The 19,860-nt window shown below is 43.7% G+C and overlaps 1 protein-coding gene across 3 annotated transcripts in view; it reads right to left on the bottom strand.

Moving 5' to 3' along the window:
* Positions 1–895: 895 nt before the first annotated feature.
* Positions 896–19,860, bottom strand: part of SERTAD4 (SERTA domain containing 4) — a 64,072-nt gene continuing 45,107 nt past the window's right edge. For all 3 annotated transcript variants that reach the window (XM_085612837.1, XM_085612839.1, XM_085612838.1), the window contains exon 4: positions 896–2,845. In XM_085612837.1, coding sequence (XP_085468963.1) covers positions 2,108–2,845 — 738 coding nt within the window. In that variant the 3' untranslated portion in view covers positions 896–2,107. The remainder of the gene's footprint in view (positions 2,846–19,860) is intronic.

Below are 19,860 nucleotides of genomic sequence, written 5' to 3'. Positions count from 1 at the left end.
GACTCCTTATCAAATGTAACAACGAGGCTGAATAGCACAGGGTGGCTCCATTAGGCTGACCGCTTTCATCTTCCACTAATGGAGCTCAAGCAAAAGATTAAAAAGGGACTGGTACAAGGTCACGTGGGCACACTAGGATAACAACCTGATTTGGAAATTCCAACACCAATATTTTAGGAACTAGGTGAATGTGAAACTATGGGCCTGCTTTATGTATTGGCAGGTGGTCCGATTTCCTGCCAAGGCGACAGAGTGAATTACTAATGAGGTGCTGCCTGCCAAATTTAGAAATGTCCACTGTCTGAGGGGACATTTCTATCACTGGCAGGAACCACCGTCGCGGCGACTTCTGTCAATGCATTGTAAGTTTGACGGAAGGCTCCGTCAACATGACAGAGCGGAACGACAAATTTATGTTTTTTTCATTTTCAGAAGGAAAATCCCAAAGCAGGATTTTCTTTTTGAAAATAAAAAAAGACAATGTTTACCTTGCCATGGGAGTTTACTCTCATAGCGCAGGTGGCACTAGCACTTTTGAATCCCTCTTACCTCCAGGTTTTTCCTGGCAGTGACAGGCATTGAAAATCAGCTATGTCCACTCATCTAAATTAGATGGCAAAAATATAGCCACACCTCCGACTGCCCTTACTCTGTCGGCCCATTGGAAAGGTTGGACCATGGCAGGGACGGGATAGTCTTGAATGTCCTTCACACCTATGGTCCGACCAGTTCTAAATCAGGCGGGCGAACCATCATGTTGTCGGAAGGGAACTCCATTGCTGTTATGATGGAGTATCCTATCTGCCAACACTTAAATCATGCCCTCACTTCAAATCCTGGTAAGGTGGAATCATCCTTCTGATATCTATAAAAAAAAGCACTGATTTTGAATGGATGAAAATAAGTGAATATTTAATGAATCATATAAGGTGCTACGAAAGCGAGCGCTTTACATCTGTATACATTCTCCTTAGCCACCAGCCTGCACACACTTGACTCTACCAAGCAATTAGGTCAGAGCAGCTAAATAACTCACACTCTGTATTTTGACGCTGTGTACATCAAATAATTTGAAAATGGATCAGCAGTGATATGTAGCACACAGCTCAGAAAGAGCACTTTGATCTCGAACAGGACCCACTGGGATCAGTTTTCAGTCTTTGGATGATACACTTTGCCTACAATGTTTGCCTTTTTTATGTGTATGATGAGTTTGTGAAGACAATCCATACTTCTTGACTTGTACTAATTAATGCTCACTTTTGATAAGACTGTGTTTTGCATTTATACCCTCACTACAAGTAGCCACTTAATTCCGGTGGGGCCAGATATAAAAAATACCTGCTCCGCTAGAATAACGAGATTTATGGTAAGTAGGCATGTATGTTGTCTTTCACGAAGCTCCTGCAGCGGCTAAAAGCATGAGTAAGCAGGGCAATCAGACCAGAATACCCTTGGCAGTTCCTCATATCTAAGGGGATCTCACACATCCCATACACCCCATCAGGTAACTGTGCCTCGCAAGAGTTACAGATGCCCATGTGCGTGTACCTCGAGGTGGGGAGAGTTACCGGACACAGCTGCAGGGCACTCACAATTAAAGATGAGAATAAGGAAGCAAAAGTCATGATAACAAACTGTGATTAACTCATCTTTGTTTTGGAACCTGGCAAGCTTCTGTAAGCGCAAACCATACTATGTACACTCTGTTTTTTTAAACAGCTCAGAAAGCTGTGTTTGTTTTCGTTTATCTTATTACATAACACACATCACATGATGTGGGCCCTTGCACAAGACTCCATAAAATTACTTAAGGAGTTTGCTCAATCCTGCTGGAAGCTGTATCTGCATTTTGAGAGGCAATGCAGATGACTAAGAAGGTAGGCTGTTGGTAACCCCGTTTTTCTGGGTGTAGTCATTTGCTTCCACGCAGTTTGCTTCGACAGGCTTGGCAGAGCGTCAGCGCAGTCTGTTCTTCAACAATGAATCATGTGGTTTGTGTGATAGTATTGAATCAACAAAACTATATAAGTAATTTAGTCCCCCGGATCTGTGATAGCTAATTGACCATGCAGGGCATGCTTCAAAACTATCTCCAAGTACAGCCTCATATTTTACTTCCTTTGCTGCAGCACAGTTTATTTCCTGGAAGTGAGTCCCTTTTCCGCAATGACTTTTTCCAAGATTCATTTGCAGTGCGCTTTTCAATACCTCCAGCGGTAAGATAATCGTACAATTTGCTTTTGCATTCAGGCGCCGGGTCCCCGATCGTGGGCTGAGAGTTTATAAGAATTCCATCTCCATCTGTGGTGCTCATGGTGCTGTCATCGCTTGACTTGGTCTTCTCCAGGCCACGGTGAGATCTGGCCTTGGGAACAAAGACCTCGTCAGGGGGCATCTGGTCGTTGTTTTGGTAAGCATTGACTTCTCTCATGCCATAATCCACTTGGTGGGAGCAGCTTGGTAAAGATGGCGAGCTGGACGAGGTGGCGGCAGGAATGCTAGCGCCGCTTGAACTAGGAGCAAATGGCACATTCAAGTGGTGCTTGACACCGTCCTGGTAGAAGCAACAAGTATGCAAACTATTACACTCTTCCTTCGCAGTCCGAAGGCGCTTCTTGTATGGGCAGTCCTGAGCCACCAGCCACTCCGGTGCAGTGGCCCCACCAAGAGCACAAGCGGAAAAGCACCAGTTATTCTGCATGATAATTTCTCCATGGATCCGCTTCATCAAGTTGTTTATAAGGACTGATCGTCGCAAGAACACTTCAGGGTCATCAATATATTTCAGTTTTTCCAGGGACATGTAAAGGATGTGGGCACGTTCTTCAAAAACTGAGATCGTCTAAAAAAAGAAAAAAGAAAACAGGATTGTTGAACATGAAAACAAATAGTGTGCATGGGGAAACTGGTGAAAGATATAAGGTGGAAACTGTTTATTTCTTGTCAAAAGTATTGATGAGACCATACCATGCCACAACCCCGCACACCCCTGCAAGATTTATTTATAAAATATAATTTAAGGCTACAATTCAGGATTTTCATGTCTATTCATAGCCTCCATTTACCCACAACGTAAAGTGCTAAACCTTGTTCAGGTCATATCCAATGTAGGCGATTCACTCCAAACCAGTGATGCTCAAAGTACGGCCCGGGGGCCGCACAGCTCACATGCGCCACCCTAGTCAACAGCTGCACTAGCTTGCTGTTTACTCGACTCAGCACTAACAGCAAAAAGATGTTAAATAAACAGGCAAGCATTTGTTTAAAGGTTAATTGAAGATAAAGAAAGAAAGCAGCAAAAGTGTAAAAATATGATAAACACTCTTCAGAATTCAAAAAGTGTATTTCATTAACTTGCAGAACCGTTTCATCGTAGTACATCAGGTTATCAATGCATTGAGAAGTATTTTTTTTAAGTGATAGTTTTCAAACATGAATTTAGAAACATTCATTCTACTCCCCACCGTAACAAAGCCAATAGTGAACTAAGAGGCAAGTCAGTTGTTATGCGCACTCTTTGAGAGTCCTGGATTCCTATATACCTGAACAACATTACAGTTTATTAAATAAAATGCAGGAGCAGGTTTTGTACATTCCACATCCCAAAGTCATGTATTTCGAGGCCCTCTTATATAAGATATTGAAAAAAAGGAGGGAAGGTGAAATAACATAATTGTCTAAAATCACACAATGTAATTAAGCAGGGAAGCTGGGATTAATGCCAGTTTTTCTGGTTTCACATGGTGCAATTCAGCCACTAGATGTATACGCTTTGCTTCTCCTACACCCGATTTACCGCCATTCTCGCTCAACCTCTGGCCATCATCCTGTTGGCATCAATGCAGGCCTCAGTCATATCACAGACCAAATCTTTATGCGCCTGGGAAAATGTTTGCGAGTACCAATGCGCTAAACTAACCTGTTTTAAGAGAATTTCGGTTCTTGGTGTTAGAGCCTAAACAGGGTTGGGGGGGAAGGGGGTTTATAGTGTGGAGTAAACGAGAAAGGTAGCTTTGTTTACTGTGCAAGGCTAAAATAATTGTAGTTGTACTAAACACATTTAGATTGACAGAGGACAGGGCGATAACTTTACTGTTTTCATCAGTCAATAAATATTAAAGAAAGCAGCAATGGGTGAAGAGATGTCGATTATTTTATCCATACTGCACTGTTTTGTTTACATTTGACGAGTATATCTGAATGGAAAATTATGTAGCCTATGATATATTTTTCTAGATCCTATCCTTGATACACGTAAACAAGCACTGAAAAAGAAGACAGGTCTATCCTTTGGTACCTATTGGCTGTGCCAATTTTTTTCAGCCATGCTGTACAGCATCCCCGATGCTGAGCAGCATGGTTAAAAAGGAAAAAGAAGAAAGCTTATGACATGGTCACCCACACGTGAGCATCTACAAAATGACACAGGTGCCTTTTTTCGTTTTCTTTACCAATCTGAGTTCGATCGGTAAATAAATAGAAAAAAACATGTGAAAGCATTTTTTAAAGCAGGTTGGGAGGGAGCAAAAGTAAACACGAGGGGAGAAAGCAACAAAGGGTGCCAGGGGAGGGGCAGAAGCAACAGAGGGATGTCTGGGATACAAAATAGAGGTGAGGTGGGGGAGCAACATGAAGGGGTACAGGAGGGGGGAAGCAACAGAGGGAGTGGGGGTAGAGAAAAGTAAATGGGCAAATAAGGGCAATGTAGAACGGGGGTAAAAAAGCAAATGGGAGAGAGAGACAGAGAGAGCAATGTGGAGCTAGAATGGTGACACATGAAAAAGTAATGCAGGGCGAGAAGCACACTAGGGCGAGCACATCACGAAGGAGGGCAAGAGGACAAGCACATGGGCTAGAGAGAGGAACTTGGAGCACGGTGGTGGGGTGAAGAGAGGTCCACTAGGGAGACAGCTGGAAACACAAGAACTCTTGCAGAGTAAGTAATTACTTCAAAGTGAGCAGTGGAAGGACAAAAGTAAATTGGAATGACGGAGGAGGGAGACAGACATAAAGTGGACAAGGCAAGCCACTGAAGAAGAAGCAGACAAATGAGAGTGATAGTAAAGACACCCAGTCGTAAGCAATGGGCAGGATGCAAGCCTCTCCTTGTTCTTAGTAAACCTACAATATGTGTTTCGCAACCTCAAAGACTAGGGGGCATATTCTCAAGGAACTATCGCTGAGTTAACGGCACTTTATCGCAGCCAAACTGGCGATAAATATATCGCCCCATTCACAAACTGGTATTAACAGCCCATAACATCAGTTTACCTGCGATAGCAGCCGCAAAAAACATCGCCACAGATGACCCCCGCAACTATCGCTAATGGGATGCAGAGTAGCCATGTCAACACCACATCGCAACATTCTCAACGACCAGCTACATCGGCGATAAGTCCACAAAACATGCAAACTAGCATGTTAGCAGCAGTACCTCCTCAGAGGCAGCGCAGACACAGACCGCGGACCTTCAGGAAATGCACCAGCCTCACAGACATGACACCAGAGTATGTCATTGCCCACTACAGGCTCAAAAGGACAACCATCCTCCGCATCCTGAACATCATTTCCCACAGGCTGACTGTACCAACACAGCGGACAACCAACATCCCTCCGCAGACAAAGCTGCTGGCTGTGCTGCACCTGTTGGCCTCTGGGACATTCCAACCAGCAACCACCAAAGTCGGAGGAGTCTCACAGCCGGCCCTATCAAAGTTCCTCACACCTGTCTTGGATGCCATCATCAGCTTGCTACCCCAGTACCTATACTTCCCCCACACTGCGCAGGAACAGCTGGAGACTAAGCAAGGCCTCTATGCCATAGCTGGATTCCCGGCCGTCTTGGGGGCAATTGACTGCACACATGTCCTACTTGTGCCCCCTGCCAACACTGCACACAATTACTGCAACAGAAAGCCCACGCAGTCCATCAATGTGCAGGCAATAGTGGAACACCAGGGACTCTTCACCAATGTCGTCGCCAACTACCCAGGCAGTGTGCATGATTCATACATCTTCCGACAGTCCATCATCAACTGGTACTTCCAGGATGGCACCTACAGAAATGCAGTGCTCGTTGGTAAGTACCAAATGAGCACATCACACACCTCAACTCCACAATCATACAACTCACAACTCTGGTAAAGAACACGTTACAAACCCACATACAACATGCCAAACAACATGCCCACCCACCAGACACAACTAACCGTGGGAACCTGGCCTAGCCATGTACTTGAGCCATCAACGGCATGGCACCTCAGCCTCACATCAGCAGAATGTGGGAAGAGGAAGGAACCAGGCATGTGTGAAGGAGGCGATGTGACCGATGAATGAGACTGCACACAATACCAAGTGTAGCATGGATGTATTGGACAGACTGCAGTATGCAGACCACACACATATCCATGTCGACATACACCGTTGGTGTTTGGTGTAGCGGACAGTGGACGCAACCATGTCACCCCAGCCAGAGGGTGAGGACAAGGAAATGTAGCTTGTTACGTCCCCCCCTGTAATCGTGAGAGGAGTGGGCTGGCCCGGCGTAAGCCAGGCCAGCATAGGGGTGTGAATAAAAAGCACGTAGCTCTGGGCGTGGTCCTCTTGCGGAATGCCCAACATCCCTGCCAGGGTGGCGCCTCTCACCCCGCCACGAACCCGGGCCGCTGGTCCCCGACGCCGTCATGGCCGCCCCTGCGCATACAGGTATCACTGCTCACCTGCAGACACCGGCATGTGTCAAAGAGGGCCCACCACGTGCCGGTGCAAGCTCCAAGCCTGAGGCCCACGACCTTGGCATACTCTTCGGACCATCACGGCCACTGCAACACAGGCCCGCGGAACTCCTTTCCCGTTAACATACTCCACCGGCATACAAAGCGGACAAGTAGGACACACATTTGGAACGGAGTCTTGATTACTCCGTGGCAGAGTACATGATTTAAGGCTGAGTTCATGTCACTATACTCCCTCCGATGTGGTGCCACCAAGTCTGTGCATTGGACTCCCACCAACCGTGTCTGTGGGCCCTTGCTGACTCCGGCCTTCGGCCTGCACTGTGGTCCTGCAGGCCTCACACCAATCCAATGCAGTCCGTCACAGGCAGGACACGGCCTCCTTGCCGGCTGCACAACCGCTCAGCTCTGGTGCCACTACCTATGTCACCCACAAATGTAATACAAATGCCATTCAACGTCGTGTGTGAGAGATCCAGGATGAGATGGCTAGACAGCGGTTGGCCCGCGCTGACCGCTGCCTCCGGCCGACACTGCGGCCAACTAGGTCGCACTTTTGGAACTGAGTCTTGATTTCTTCATGGCAGTGTTCATGTCACAATACGCAAGGAGAGGAGTAAGAGGAAGATGCGCTTCAGTCCGGAGAAGAAAAGGCTCACCTATCCGTAGGTGATGGGACACTACCAACAACTGCACTGGTGTCACTGACTGTGCAGCGCATGCCTACCACATGTTGCTGTGGTTCCCTGTTGACCGCTGCCTCCGGCACACACTGCGACAGAGTAGGTCACACAATTTGAACTGAGTATTGCTCTCTACAGAGCAGAGTCCATGTCATTGTACAGGCCTCATCGCAGAGTGCATCCCCTTCCAGCTCTGGAGCCACTGAGTGTGTGCCCTGAAATCCATGGGCAATCTCTGTTTGGACGTCGGTGGCGTCTGAGCCCATGGGCTGGAGGCTGTCTTCATCTACATGTAGCTGATACGGACAGGGTGGAAAAGTGGGGTCTGTAACATTCAACTCCGCCATCTGCCTGTTTCTGTTTGCTTCTGCCCTCTGTATCATGCCCTGGAAGGACACCTTCCACTGTCCTCCGCAACCCTCCACGAAATTCCCCTTGGACATCTACAAGTACACGCTCAGCTTGCGTGGCACTACCTCAGTGCACCGCAAGTCACCGTCCCGTAGCGGTGTGCCTGTGCCGGCCGCTGTGCATTCGGGGCCACATACTCTGCGCTTGGATGATGACACCCCTCCGAGCCCCGAACACACAGCCCCAGAGGCAGTACAATTTGGCTTACAAACGCACCTGGGGCATCGTGGAGCGCACATTTGGCATGTTGAAGTCATGTTTCAGGTACCTAGACGTCACTGGTGGAAAGCTCCTGTACAGCCCTGGCCTCGTGTGCAAGATGATCGTTGCATGTTGTGTGTTGCACAACATATGTGTACGCAGCAGAGCCCCATGGATACGAGTGCCAGATGCACCGGACGATGATGATGAAGATGAGGCAGGTGGACCACACCCCACTACAGCCGCAGCAGGAATTGCCCGTAGGGACTACATCATTGACAATTTCTTCTCTGGTTGATGTCACATTGTGAGGGTCCTTAGCAGTAATGGCACAGTACGTTGACTGACCACAGGCACGGCATGTGCTAATAAATGCATTCCGAAAAAGATTCCCTGCGTGCATGTCACTCATCTGTACAGGCACTTCACTCAGACAAGTGTGGGTGCGACATGTTGTGCTGACAATTTAGAAATTTGTTAATGGATGGTGGGTGTGTCCCTTCTGTGCAGTGAGGCAGTTTGGGGTGTCACGTATTGGAACGGCCAGTTCTGTGTGTCACAGTTGTTACGGCATCCCACTCTTCGGCGTTTCACATGTGTCCCAATTCATTCAATTTTAGCTGTCATATGTGGCCTACAAGTGACAAGAGGGCTTCTTTTGGACTCTGATATGTGCCACCATGATGCAGGGATGCACCCTGTGACTCAAATCCTGTGACATGGGCGACATGTGCGTGGGGGGAGTCACTGCCCCTACATTGATCCATGCTTTCATTATTTTTTGGTCATGGACATGGCACGTCGGTGTGCAGGGGGTGTTGTTTGTCCCTCTGCAATGTGAAGAGGAGATGCGGTTTCACAGTGTGTTCCATGTTTGTTTCGCATTGGCGCAGGTTACATAATGAATGAATGTCAATGTACACTGTGGCTGTTTGTGGGGGACTGCCTATCTGATTTGGACAATGGTCATTTGTTCTGCGTCACAGCTGTGGGGTTGTGCTCGTACGTTGTCACCTCACTGTTTGTTTGGTCTGCTTTTATGGTGCATTGTCCCACCAGACGCGTGTGAATTGCGGGCCTGTTGCTGGTTTTCGCTGCTTTTTGTATCGCGCTTGGCCTCATCGTAACTTTTTTTGCATTCGTGTTTTGCATTTTTGCGGCGTGGCATTGATTTTATCGCGGTCATTTGATGCGTTATCTGGGTAGTATCACATGGTACAGCCGTGTTGTGAATACTTGGTTATCACGGCGTAAATTTCCCGCAATAGACTGTGATGTTGAAAGTTGTGTTAAGTAACTTTTAAGATGGTTATCACACGTTCTTGAGAATATCCACCTAGGTTTTTTGAATGACACAAACTACACAGAGTGGTCTTGACTGAATATGCTGGCTAAATAGAAGTAACACGTGAAAACGCAATGAAAATTCCCAACTTTTATTATGTGAATATGTTTTGATTGTTTATCTTAATTTTGTATTTATAAGAAGGTCCAATATTTCAGTTTAGTTACGGACAACTTTAGCTGTCTGAAGATCTTACGTCTACATAACATAAGCGCTGGGCTCCTGATCAGCCCATTTTAGTTATTGGTTTCTTTGGGTGAGTTGACTCTGCAGTTATTTACATAAGCATACTTACATTTTGCATTTGTTAAAAGTAGTTCCTCCCGATTGTTTATTTTAAATGTCCACTACAAGTCTGTGAGGCGTACCCCTTTGCATGCGGCATCCATAGTTCTTTGCCATGTGCAGCACTACCTGAATCATTGCATGGAGAACTAACCACACTTGAATCTGTAGGTAATCCCCTTATCTAAGATGGAAGCCCATCCTCATGATCCAACATCCATCTTAGATGAAAGGTTTGTGGGGGTTCACTCAAATTTGACCTAATTTCCACTTATAACTGGCAACCAAGAGGGTCTTGTAAAGTTAAACAATGTGAAATCACTTTTTTAATGACCTCCGCATTGATGCAATGGAAGACAATGTATCAGACTGCATACAATTTCTTCAACTAATACTGATGAAGGTGATTAACCCACATGACTTCAAAGAATTTCCTTAAAACACATGAAACATTTCTATTATTTTTGAAGTATCCACTTATAAACGATTATAAACAACGTTAAATAAATGAACATTAAGGTGTGGAAGAACCTTAGGTTAAGGAAGTTGAAATATTTATTATGTTACGTACAAGGCAACATACATTTTCAAACAAAAAGAGCAGCAAACACAAGTTTCATGCCCAAGCAGCTGCTTCTTCATCGCTGCAAATTAAAATACAAAACGTTCAAAATCCCCGAATAATGATATATTAAACAGATTACAAACCAAACACTTATCTCACTGCAGAAGATAACATCTAGGGGCCCGATTCACAGAACTAACTTAAGACAAGATCCTAAACTTACTACCATTTTCGTATTCACAGAAGGCACTTACTCATTTTGGTATTCACAGAATGCACTTACTCATTTCGGTATTCACAGAAGTTAGGAGTCCTAACTTTAGGACTCCTGAATGCCTTCTGTGAATACCGAAAGTCTTAAAATTAGGATTTTTCTCAGTTTAGGAGTCCTATAGTCAGGACTCCTAACTTTACTACTACTAAACTGAGCAAAATGCTAATTTTAAGGCTTTTGGTATTCACAGAAGGCATTTAGGAGTCCTAAAGTTAGGAGTCCTAACTTTACTACAACTAAATTGAGAAAAATCCTAATTTTAAGACTTTCGGTATTCACAGAAGGCATTTAGGAGTCCTAAAGTTAGGAGTCCTAACTATACTACTACTAAACTGAGAAAAATCCTAATTTTAAGACTTTCGGTATTCACAGAAGGCATTTAGGAGTCCTAAAGTTAGGAGTCCTAACTTTACTACTACTAAATTGAGAAAAATCCTAATTTTAAGAATTTCGGTATTCACAGAAGGCATTTAGGAGTCCTAAAGTTAGGAGTCCTAACTATACTACTACTAAACTGAGAACAATCCTAATTTTAAGACTTTCGGTATTCACAGAAGGCATTTAGGAGTCCTGAAGTTAGGACTCCTAACTTCTGTGAATACCGAAATGAGTAAGTGCCTTCTGTGAATACCAAAATGAGTAAGTGCCTTCTGTGAATACCAAAATGGTAGTAAGTTTAGGATTTTGTCTTAAGTTAGTTCTGTGAATCGGGCCCTAGGTGCCCAATCACTCATAAATATGATTACAGTCTTCCAAAATGTCATCAATTGTTTTAGTTAGTTCTGTCAAATTTAAACTCATAACTGATTTCATAACCACGTCAACTTCTACCAGAACTGTTTTCTCTATCTTGTTCAACAATTTCAACAGACATTCATATCATACATGAAGGTGTTTTTTCCTTCTCTCTGCTTGCCCTTCTGACAAATCTTTAAAAACAGGACACAAGTCTACTCTAAGACCTCTGGGAAAAGGACAGGCTCACACTGGACCAGCTAAGGGACATTAAATATATGGTTATAATCCTTATGCTGGGAGACAGATGTAGTGGTAATCAAGAATAAAAACTTAAGAGATCAGGAGACCTACTTGATTAATAAATTAGAATCTATCAGAAATTAACATAGCAAGTGGAATAAGTATAAACGAGAATACCCTACGCATTTGTATCGCAAAGAGTTAAATTGTGAGCTAACAATGATCATGTCAGATGCAATGAGTTGTATCTGACATGATCTCACTAGAATAGAGGATACATTATTGGCTCTATTCCCCAAAGACTGATAGTCTTCGATGTGTAACTCCAACTTGACACAAAAGTGATAAACCAATAAGATTTTTTGGGGGTGTTTATCTATTGCCTCACACTGATATAATCTCACGTTTGCCAAGGTTACAGTCATTCAAGTATTTTCGGGTTTTGTAGCGGAAGCTTGTATGTTGCTAATTTGATTATCAAGGCTATCCATCTAATAGGTGGGTAACCAGTAGACGTTTCTTTTCAATTTCCATGGCAGGTAGGAATCTCCAGTCCACAAATTGAAAGAAGACAACATCCAGTTACCTTAGGTGGGGGATGGGATTGCATAGCCTAAGTTTGTTTTTTTCTTTTAATTGACGTTTGGGAGGACAATCATTGAACATGCAGTACTTTTCAAACAATGCACTGGTAGGATTTAAGATCCAGATGTCCAATATGGCATCTTGGACGGTCACTATGCTTAATATAGAGGGAGGCTTTGAGAATGTACTTTGTAAGTATTCATAATTGAAATTAAAATTTGGTCTTTCGTTTTACTAAATACAACCCGTTTGGCAGTTGTGAGATTTTTTCTGAATACTTTCCTTGCTCTATGTCTCTTTCTGATTTTATTTTACAGAACACATTTTTGCAGATACAAATGACAATATGCTTCTGATCTTACATTACAGCATTCTGAACTGATTGGCAAGTGCTATTTTCCAGTACTCGATAATTGATTATCTGTGGTCAACTCAAGGCATTCTTTGAAAAAATACAATATATAATGGTTAGTTGTAATTAGATTCAATTTTTAGTTAGTGAGTTAAAATGTACATATTTGAGTAATATCAAGTTGCAGTATGAATATTAACTGGCTGACTCCATTGATAAGACAATAGAATGTGTGTGTCTCATTGTGTGACTCATTATTAAACTTATGGAGAATCACCGTAATAGCCAATTGCATGATTAGTCACACTGTAATTCAGGGTGCAGACAGGCTATGAAGTGTCACTCAGTAAAGCTTACCTAAGGTACAAATACCCTTTCAAGATAAATATTTTGTATTTTTCCTGATGAGCTGTTTATCATTGTAGATACATCACTAGATAGAGATTTGAAACACACATTTATGACTAAGCAGGCCTATGAATGTTGTCTTCAGCATTGTGATGAGTATTTGATGTGATCTGTTTAATATACTATTTATATTATGGGACTTTGAGCACTTGACATTTTTGATTTTCAGCCCTGCGGTAGTGGCTACAGGGTTCTCGATTTGAGAAGGTATGCCCCAGAGCCCTCACTGTGCCTGGGCACCTCAGGCATTCACTGGTGCCAAGATTAAGGGCAGCTACTAGGACCAGGAAAAGCTGACAAAGATCCCATTCAACATTGCGACCCGGAGGGGAACATTTATCAGTGCTTAGTGGCAGAGCTTGTGTGTATCCCTCGGATTCCACAAATGTCCAGTGTTTCCGTTTTGGGTTTTTATGTGTCTTCTTACTGAAACTATATAAAGTAAACCTTCTTTTTGAAAGATAGCCATCTAGGGTCCCGATCAAATTTATCTTGCTGATAGTATTTTTAGGAATTATTATTGCGGTTCTGTAGGCAAAAGAATGGTGTAACATCTGAAGCAAAGAGCCTAATAAAACACTAGAACCCTACGCATGATAGTGGCAACGTGATTGTTTATTGCATTAGTGGTACATTTCCATTTGAAAAGCAACAGGTCTGACTGGAAATGCATCCGGATCTATTGGCTTTGCCAGTTTCCCCCCTCCAGAATGTTTATGTCTTTATTGTACCGCTATCTTGGGCACCTCCCCTCTTGCTGTGTAGTTCGGCATGAACAGGTAGTTTCAGTCATTTTCACTATATTTGTCCTGCCTAAAAAACATTGACCACTGTTATTTGGCTTGTGTTTTCTAGTAAAAATACTGAATACCCTTAATAGGCATACTAGTCATGAATTTGCTAGTTAAGAACACAGGGACATATCATCAACGAGGCGATAAAACATTATCGCCGCTTTTGCGTCCGTTTTCAGGCGAAAAGCGGCGATAATTTTATCGCCTAATCAGCAAGGTCACGCCATCTCGTGAAACCTTGCATTAGCGCCTGAAATCTGAATGCCCAGCTTTGCATCTCTAATGAGATGCAAAGTGGGCGTTCCTGCCCTGAAATGACTGGAGAAATGTCGCTAAGCGACATTTCTCCTATCATCAACCCCCACGCTATGAAGCATAGCGTCAAGAAAAGTAGCGATAACCCCTGTTATCGCTACTTTCCTTATGCCTGCTTCAAAACTGACTAAGCCATGATATCCTACGGAAGGTGGATATCATGGCTAAATTTGTCTTGCCCTATCATCAAGCTAACGCCAGCCAAACTTTTTGAGATTATCACTGGATTTCCACCGATAATCTCACGTTTGGCAGTTAGCGCTAGGATTTTATCGCTTTTGAGATAAGCGTTGCTAATAACACGCTATCTCAGCGATAAAAATCCACGTTAGCCGGCGATAATTATCCTAGCGCTAAGTGCGCTTAGCGATAATTATCGCCGGTCCTTGATGATATGCCCCACAAAGACTCTGATGTGGAGGAGCATAAAGTAAAAAAATCAGGAAAAAGAACCTAAACTGACCTTCCAGTAAGGGTCCAACTGTGTGAACCGACTTTTATATTTTGTCTGCATTTGAGTAGTGACTAAAATATTAAAATGAAGCCTGCTGCAGTGAAAAAATACTATTTTGTTCTGTATGTAATGCATCTTTGTAGTAACGATTTGAATGTGTGATGATTCCTTATACTTTCATACTTTTGAGATGTAAAATAGTGTCTTGTGCATTGCATTACAAGAAAGTGGAATGGTACACCAAACAGCCAGTATCATAAAGTGAGGGGAAATGCTACTCGGGCGGAGCAAAAGCCCGTTCTATGTGTAGTTTAAAAAATTGCTAACAATAAGTTGGAAGGCACTCGCCCTCTCAAACGAGAACTAAAGAGGACCACACTCTATGCCACATAATTTTGTATATCGTCGTTTGTGGACAAAATCAATCATATTCTATAAAACTGTCAAAGCAAACGTGGTCTGCAAAGACTTGAAATAGGTCTTCTGGCTGGATTTCTTTACCTTCATAGACTTTTGGCAATCAGTCTGGGTAAAGTGAACTGCCTACCTTTTCAATCATGAAACTTTAAGAGACGCCAAGGGTTTAGTTACATCACAAGTTCACAAACAGAAGAAACAATGTCTCGTTAATCCTAGCCCCAATGTCTTGGGCCGCAATTGCTTCTGTTCTCAGTCTGATCATCTCTCAGGTTACTCTCATGGACGTTATTTAGGGGTCGCAGCGAGCGCCCTAGCTGACCCCTTGTGAACCCTGGCACTGCCTTTGCGACCTCTGGCCTCAGAGGTGGCAAAGGCACTGCCCAGAACTGAAGGTAAACGATGCTGTGTTGGGCACGGTTTACTTTCTGCAGTTCCAGGCGTGAACTGAGGCACTCAGCTTAAAAAAACATAAGTATAGACAAGTGCCATGTGTACTCTGCTGAATACATTTTTTTTTTAAATGGCATAAAAAAATATACATTTTAAACAAAATGTGGCAGATTTTTATTATTGTGAACATTATGAAAATGTGTATAAATAAGAACCTCACCTAAGGGCTGCAGTGAATCATAATGCCTTACAAGTAACACTAACCAACATGCCGTCGTTTCAGAGTAAAATCTGATCGTACTGTACACGTTACAGAACTGAAGGAAGAGTTGGATATTCCAAACACAGCACATTTGAATTCCTTTAAATGAGTGCCTGGCCCTTCAGAGTCCTGCCATACCTTGTATCGGCCCCTCTCTATCTTCAAACGTACCCCTCAACAGAAGCAAGGGGAGCACCAGCATTCTCGGTGCCAGAGTCAGCTGACAAGAATAACGTGCATCGGTCAATGCTAGTAGATTAACACACTGGAATCTAACAGGCAACATCTATCACGTGCACCAAGAAAAAAACGCGTATTCCAAAATACATGACAAATAAGCCAAAAATTAAGGTATCTAGGTTAGTGCCGTGTCAAACGGAGCCAACTTCGAGCTGAAGGGTGGAGAGCTTAATTCCTTAAATAAATATTTATCTTTCACCTACTATCGCTTCCAAGTGCAGCAGCTACAATCTGTGTTGACATAACTGAGCTGATGTCGGTGCATTGTTTATGGAAAGATTGTGGTAAAACCGGTTCTCAATCCTGAGTTCTTTTCTAAGTCTGGCTAAAGACAGCTTTAGCTGCCTGACGATCTCATCTAACCAATTCTTCAAAAAAGGACTAGAGGAGCTTTATAGAGACAGTGGGGTTAGGATCAATCCATTCAGCCATTGGCTTTGGAGTGCGTGTCATGGTTTAGCACTGCTTTGATGGGCTACTCATAGTTCTATTGTTCAATTTGTGTTTCCATTAGGTTTTGGCCATGGGGCATTAAATAAGCTGCAGGTGTGATATGAAATGTAGCCAATATGCATTATTTAATGTATTTAATTTGCTGACCACATAACATTTTATTTAATAATAGCTGTTTTTTGCTTTTTTTTCCTACTTATAAAATGTGCACTGGTCACATGCCTTAGCATGTCATAAATGCACAGTGCTAGTCAACAATATCCCTTGTGTGTTCATTTGTTTTACTTTGCTGCCTTGATGTTAAATTTAAAGCTTAATTTGCTCACAAAGTAACGATGTGTGCCCTTCTAGGCCTTCTAACAGATGCTACCAAAATACTGGCCATTAGTCAGTGGTAACCACTATGCATTATTTTGCTTCAAATGCCTTTCGTGGTCACATAGCAAACTTCATCTTCTGACTCATTTTCATAAGTCTCTTCTTTGAATGTGCAGCTTCTGTCTTCTAATGCAGTCATTTCACCTAAATGGCCCTACGTTCAGGGTCCATGTTGTTTGAGGCCAAGATACTCATAGGATTTTCTTTCTAGGAGAATGTGAATAGGTATGTGAATTGTTCTGTGGGTGTGTGAGAGACTGTATGGGTGTGGATTACATCAGGGATGTCATTTGATTTGTCAGTGATGTCACTGACCATGTTATGAGTGATGTAATATGTGAGGTCATAAGCAGTGCACTGTGAATGTGTAAGTTATAGTTAGCTCAGGTAACGATAACTGCTGAATTTCTATGGTTTTGTACGAGTGAAATGTGAGCCGAACTATAACATACCTCAAACCTTTGTTTTTTTCAGTGAATTAATAAGGTTGTATATATATATATATATATATATATATATATATATATACACACACACACACACACACACAAACACACACACACACACACATACACACACACATACACACATATTACCTTCTGGAGGTCACCAGTAGGAAGTTGTGCTAATAGCTTTGGCGCCGTTCGACAATTCTTCACAAAAAGTTAAAAACTAGTGTGCCAGTAAACTTCTCCTGCTGTCTGGAAAATATTGGGATGAATCATCAAGCGGGGGCCGAAAAAAAGGAGGGTGGTCACAAAACGCATTTTCCCCATGCAATTTCCCATAGGGATTTTGGTCAGGACTACAGCCGAACCACTAAACAGAATTGCATCAAATTTGGCAGAAAGCTTGATCATTGTCCAGAAATAGTGCTTTTTGTAATTTAGTGTGAATCTGTTTGGTACTTTTGGAGATATTAAAGAAACAAGATTTATGTATATCTAGAGACGTGAATCCACAGAGGATCCACGAGCTAACAGCAATGCCATGATTGTCTGCCATCACTTCAACGAGAATGTGGTGGCAGCCATCTTGAGACTCGGATTCGGCTGAGTCCCAAGTAAAAAAGGCAAATAAATGTACAAGGCGGCAGGGTAGGATTACCCTGACCCCTTAGGCCTGGTGGTGGGGCCACACAGGGACACAGTCTGTAGCCAAAAATGTTTTTTTTAAATGTTGCTGCGAACTCGCGGAGTATCCGCAGATTCGTGGCTATTTTATTTTATTTTTTTAAAACAAGCGCTTGTGTTTTTTTCTACGCCTCCGGGTGATTAGGGCCGTGGGGGACAATCCATTACATATAAAACAATACATTACATATATATTTGCGGGACGGGTCACACGTGGCCCGTTCCCAATCCTGATTTAGCCCTGCGAACCCCATCCTCTGGGGCCAGGCCTTTTAAAAAAGTACTAGGGGGTGTCTGGCCCCCCTTTGGGACCCAATTGGGCCCCGGGTCCAGGCAGATTTCACCTCGGGGGACCCCATCCCACGGGGCTAGGATGCAATAACAATGGGGGGGGGGCACGCAGCCCCCTTCCTGAGCCATTATTTGCCCTGGGACTCCATTCCCCAGAACCGGCTTATATGCTATGTCTGAGGGTGCCTATTCCCAGGAAATAGTGGTTCTCTGCCCGCACTGGGGCAGGCAGACAAACTTATGTTTTCTCCCACTTGGGGGAAGCAATTTCAAAACTCCTGCCATGCGGGACCAAACACCAAGTCTTCTCCCAGCGGGCAGGAGCATGAAAAAAGTGCGAGCCCACTGGGAGCAGACTTTTCTTCTGTTTCCCTGCCCTCACTGATGTGGGCAGGGAAGCCAGATGAAAAGATTGCTCCTGTTCGCAGGGAGCGGCATTTTTAGCTGCTCTCTGCGAGCTGGAGCAATGTCGGATACCACTAGTTGTGGTGAGACGGCTGGGGGGGTCTTGGGGCTCCCCCTGCAGCCCCCAACCATAGTGTAATGGGTGCCCTGTGTGGGCATAAGGGCACCCACCATTTGTTGGTCGGGCCCCGGGGGTCAAAATTGGTCTGGGAAAGGGGGCTATGTGCCCCCTACACCTATTTGCAGTATGGCCGGGCCCCGGGGGATGGGGTCTCCAGGGCCAAAATCGGCCCAGGGGAGGGGACTGCATGCCCTCCTCCCTTGTGAATATAGTGGAGGGCCCCTGGGATGAGGTCTCCGGGGCCAAAATCACACCCTTGCCATGCACTGCTAATTACTTAGTCATGACATTTTCTATGACATTATTGAAGTTATCTCTGCAACATTTGCAATATAATTATTGACAGGAAAACTGTGCATAGCGAGGGCTTGAGTTATAGTTTAGGCCTGGGCGGCAAATTCCGTTCCGCTCGCGGAATTTGCGTAATTTGCGTAATTTCGCGTTCCGCGGAGAACGCGAAATTGCTCAAGAGTCTGCTTTCCACGATTTCGCGAAATTTTTGCTTGTTCGCGTTGTCAAATTGCATGTTCGCGAGATAATTCTCCTCGAGCACGCAAACAGCAATTGCAAACAGGAAAAAAGCATCGCGAACAAGCAATTCCGCGTGTTCGCGGAATTTCTGCGTGTTCGTGGAGATTTTTTACCGTTTCGCGGAGATTTGCGTAACGCAATTACGCAAATTCCGCCCACCCCTATTATAGTTACCTTAGGGCTGGAGTTACAGTTCTTGAGATAACTATAACTGCTGAATTTCTATGGTTTTATGTATGTAAAATCTGTTCCTAAGTATAACGTCCCTGTAACCTTTGGTTTATAGTGAATTTCAAAGTTTTTTAAAATTCATTTTCAAAACTATAACATCCCTGTAACCTTTGTTTTTTTCAGTGAATACATATATAGTCAAGGTACACATATGTGTAGTTCAGTAAAGTAAGCCTATACTCACCTGTATATACCTCCCTTGTTCATATTTAGGTCCTTAATATTTTGCCCACAATATTGTCGTAGCATGACACTATAGAGAGGACATTCTGGTGGAAAACCTAGAAAGTTGGCATACTTCAAGGGCGGATGCATTAGGTAACTGTGCCCTACTTTCACAACAGTGAAGAATAATAGAGCCTAGGCTGGTCTACAATATACAGTGAATTAAATTCACTGGGTTTCCCTATCCACTCTCTGAGTAGGATAGGAACTGCATTTTTATTGTATAATGTAGAAGTAATTACTAGGCTAACACTTAAGAAGTTAGGGTCTGATTTAGACTTTTGAAGAAGGAGGTGACTCCATCAAGATGGTCAGTGATACTGCCCCCGCCATCCAGAAAGACCTCTGCCTGCCAAATCTAGAGTAGTTCACCAGCTCTGTGGACAACTCTTA

The sequence above is a fragment of the Triturus cristatus genome, chromosome 6 (genome assembly GCF_964204655.1).
Source record: "Triturus cristatus chromosome 6, aTriCri1.1, whole genome shotgun sequence".
Taxonomy (NCBI): Eukaryota; Metazoa; Chordata; class Amphibia; order Caudata; family Salamandridae; genus Triturus; species Triturus cristatus.
This window is presented reverse-complemented; position numbering and strand designations above follow the sequence as displayed.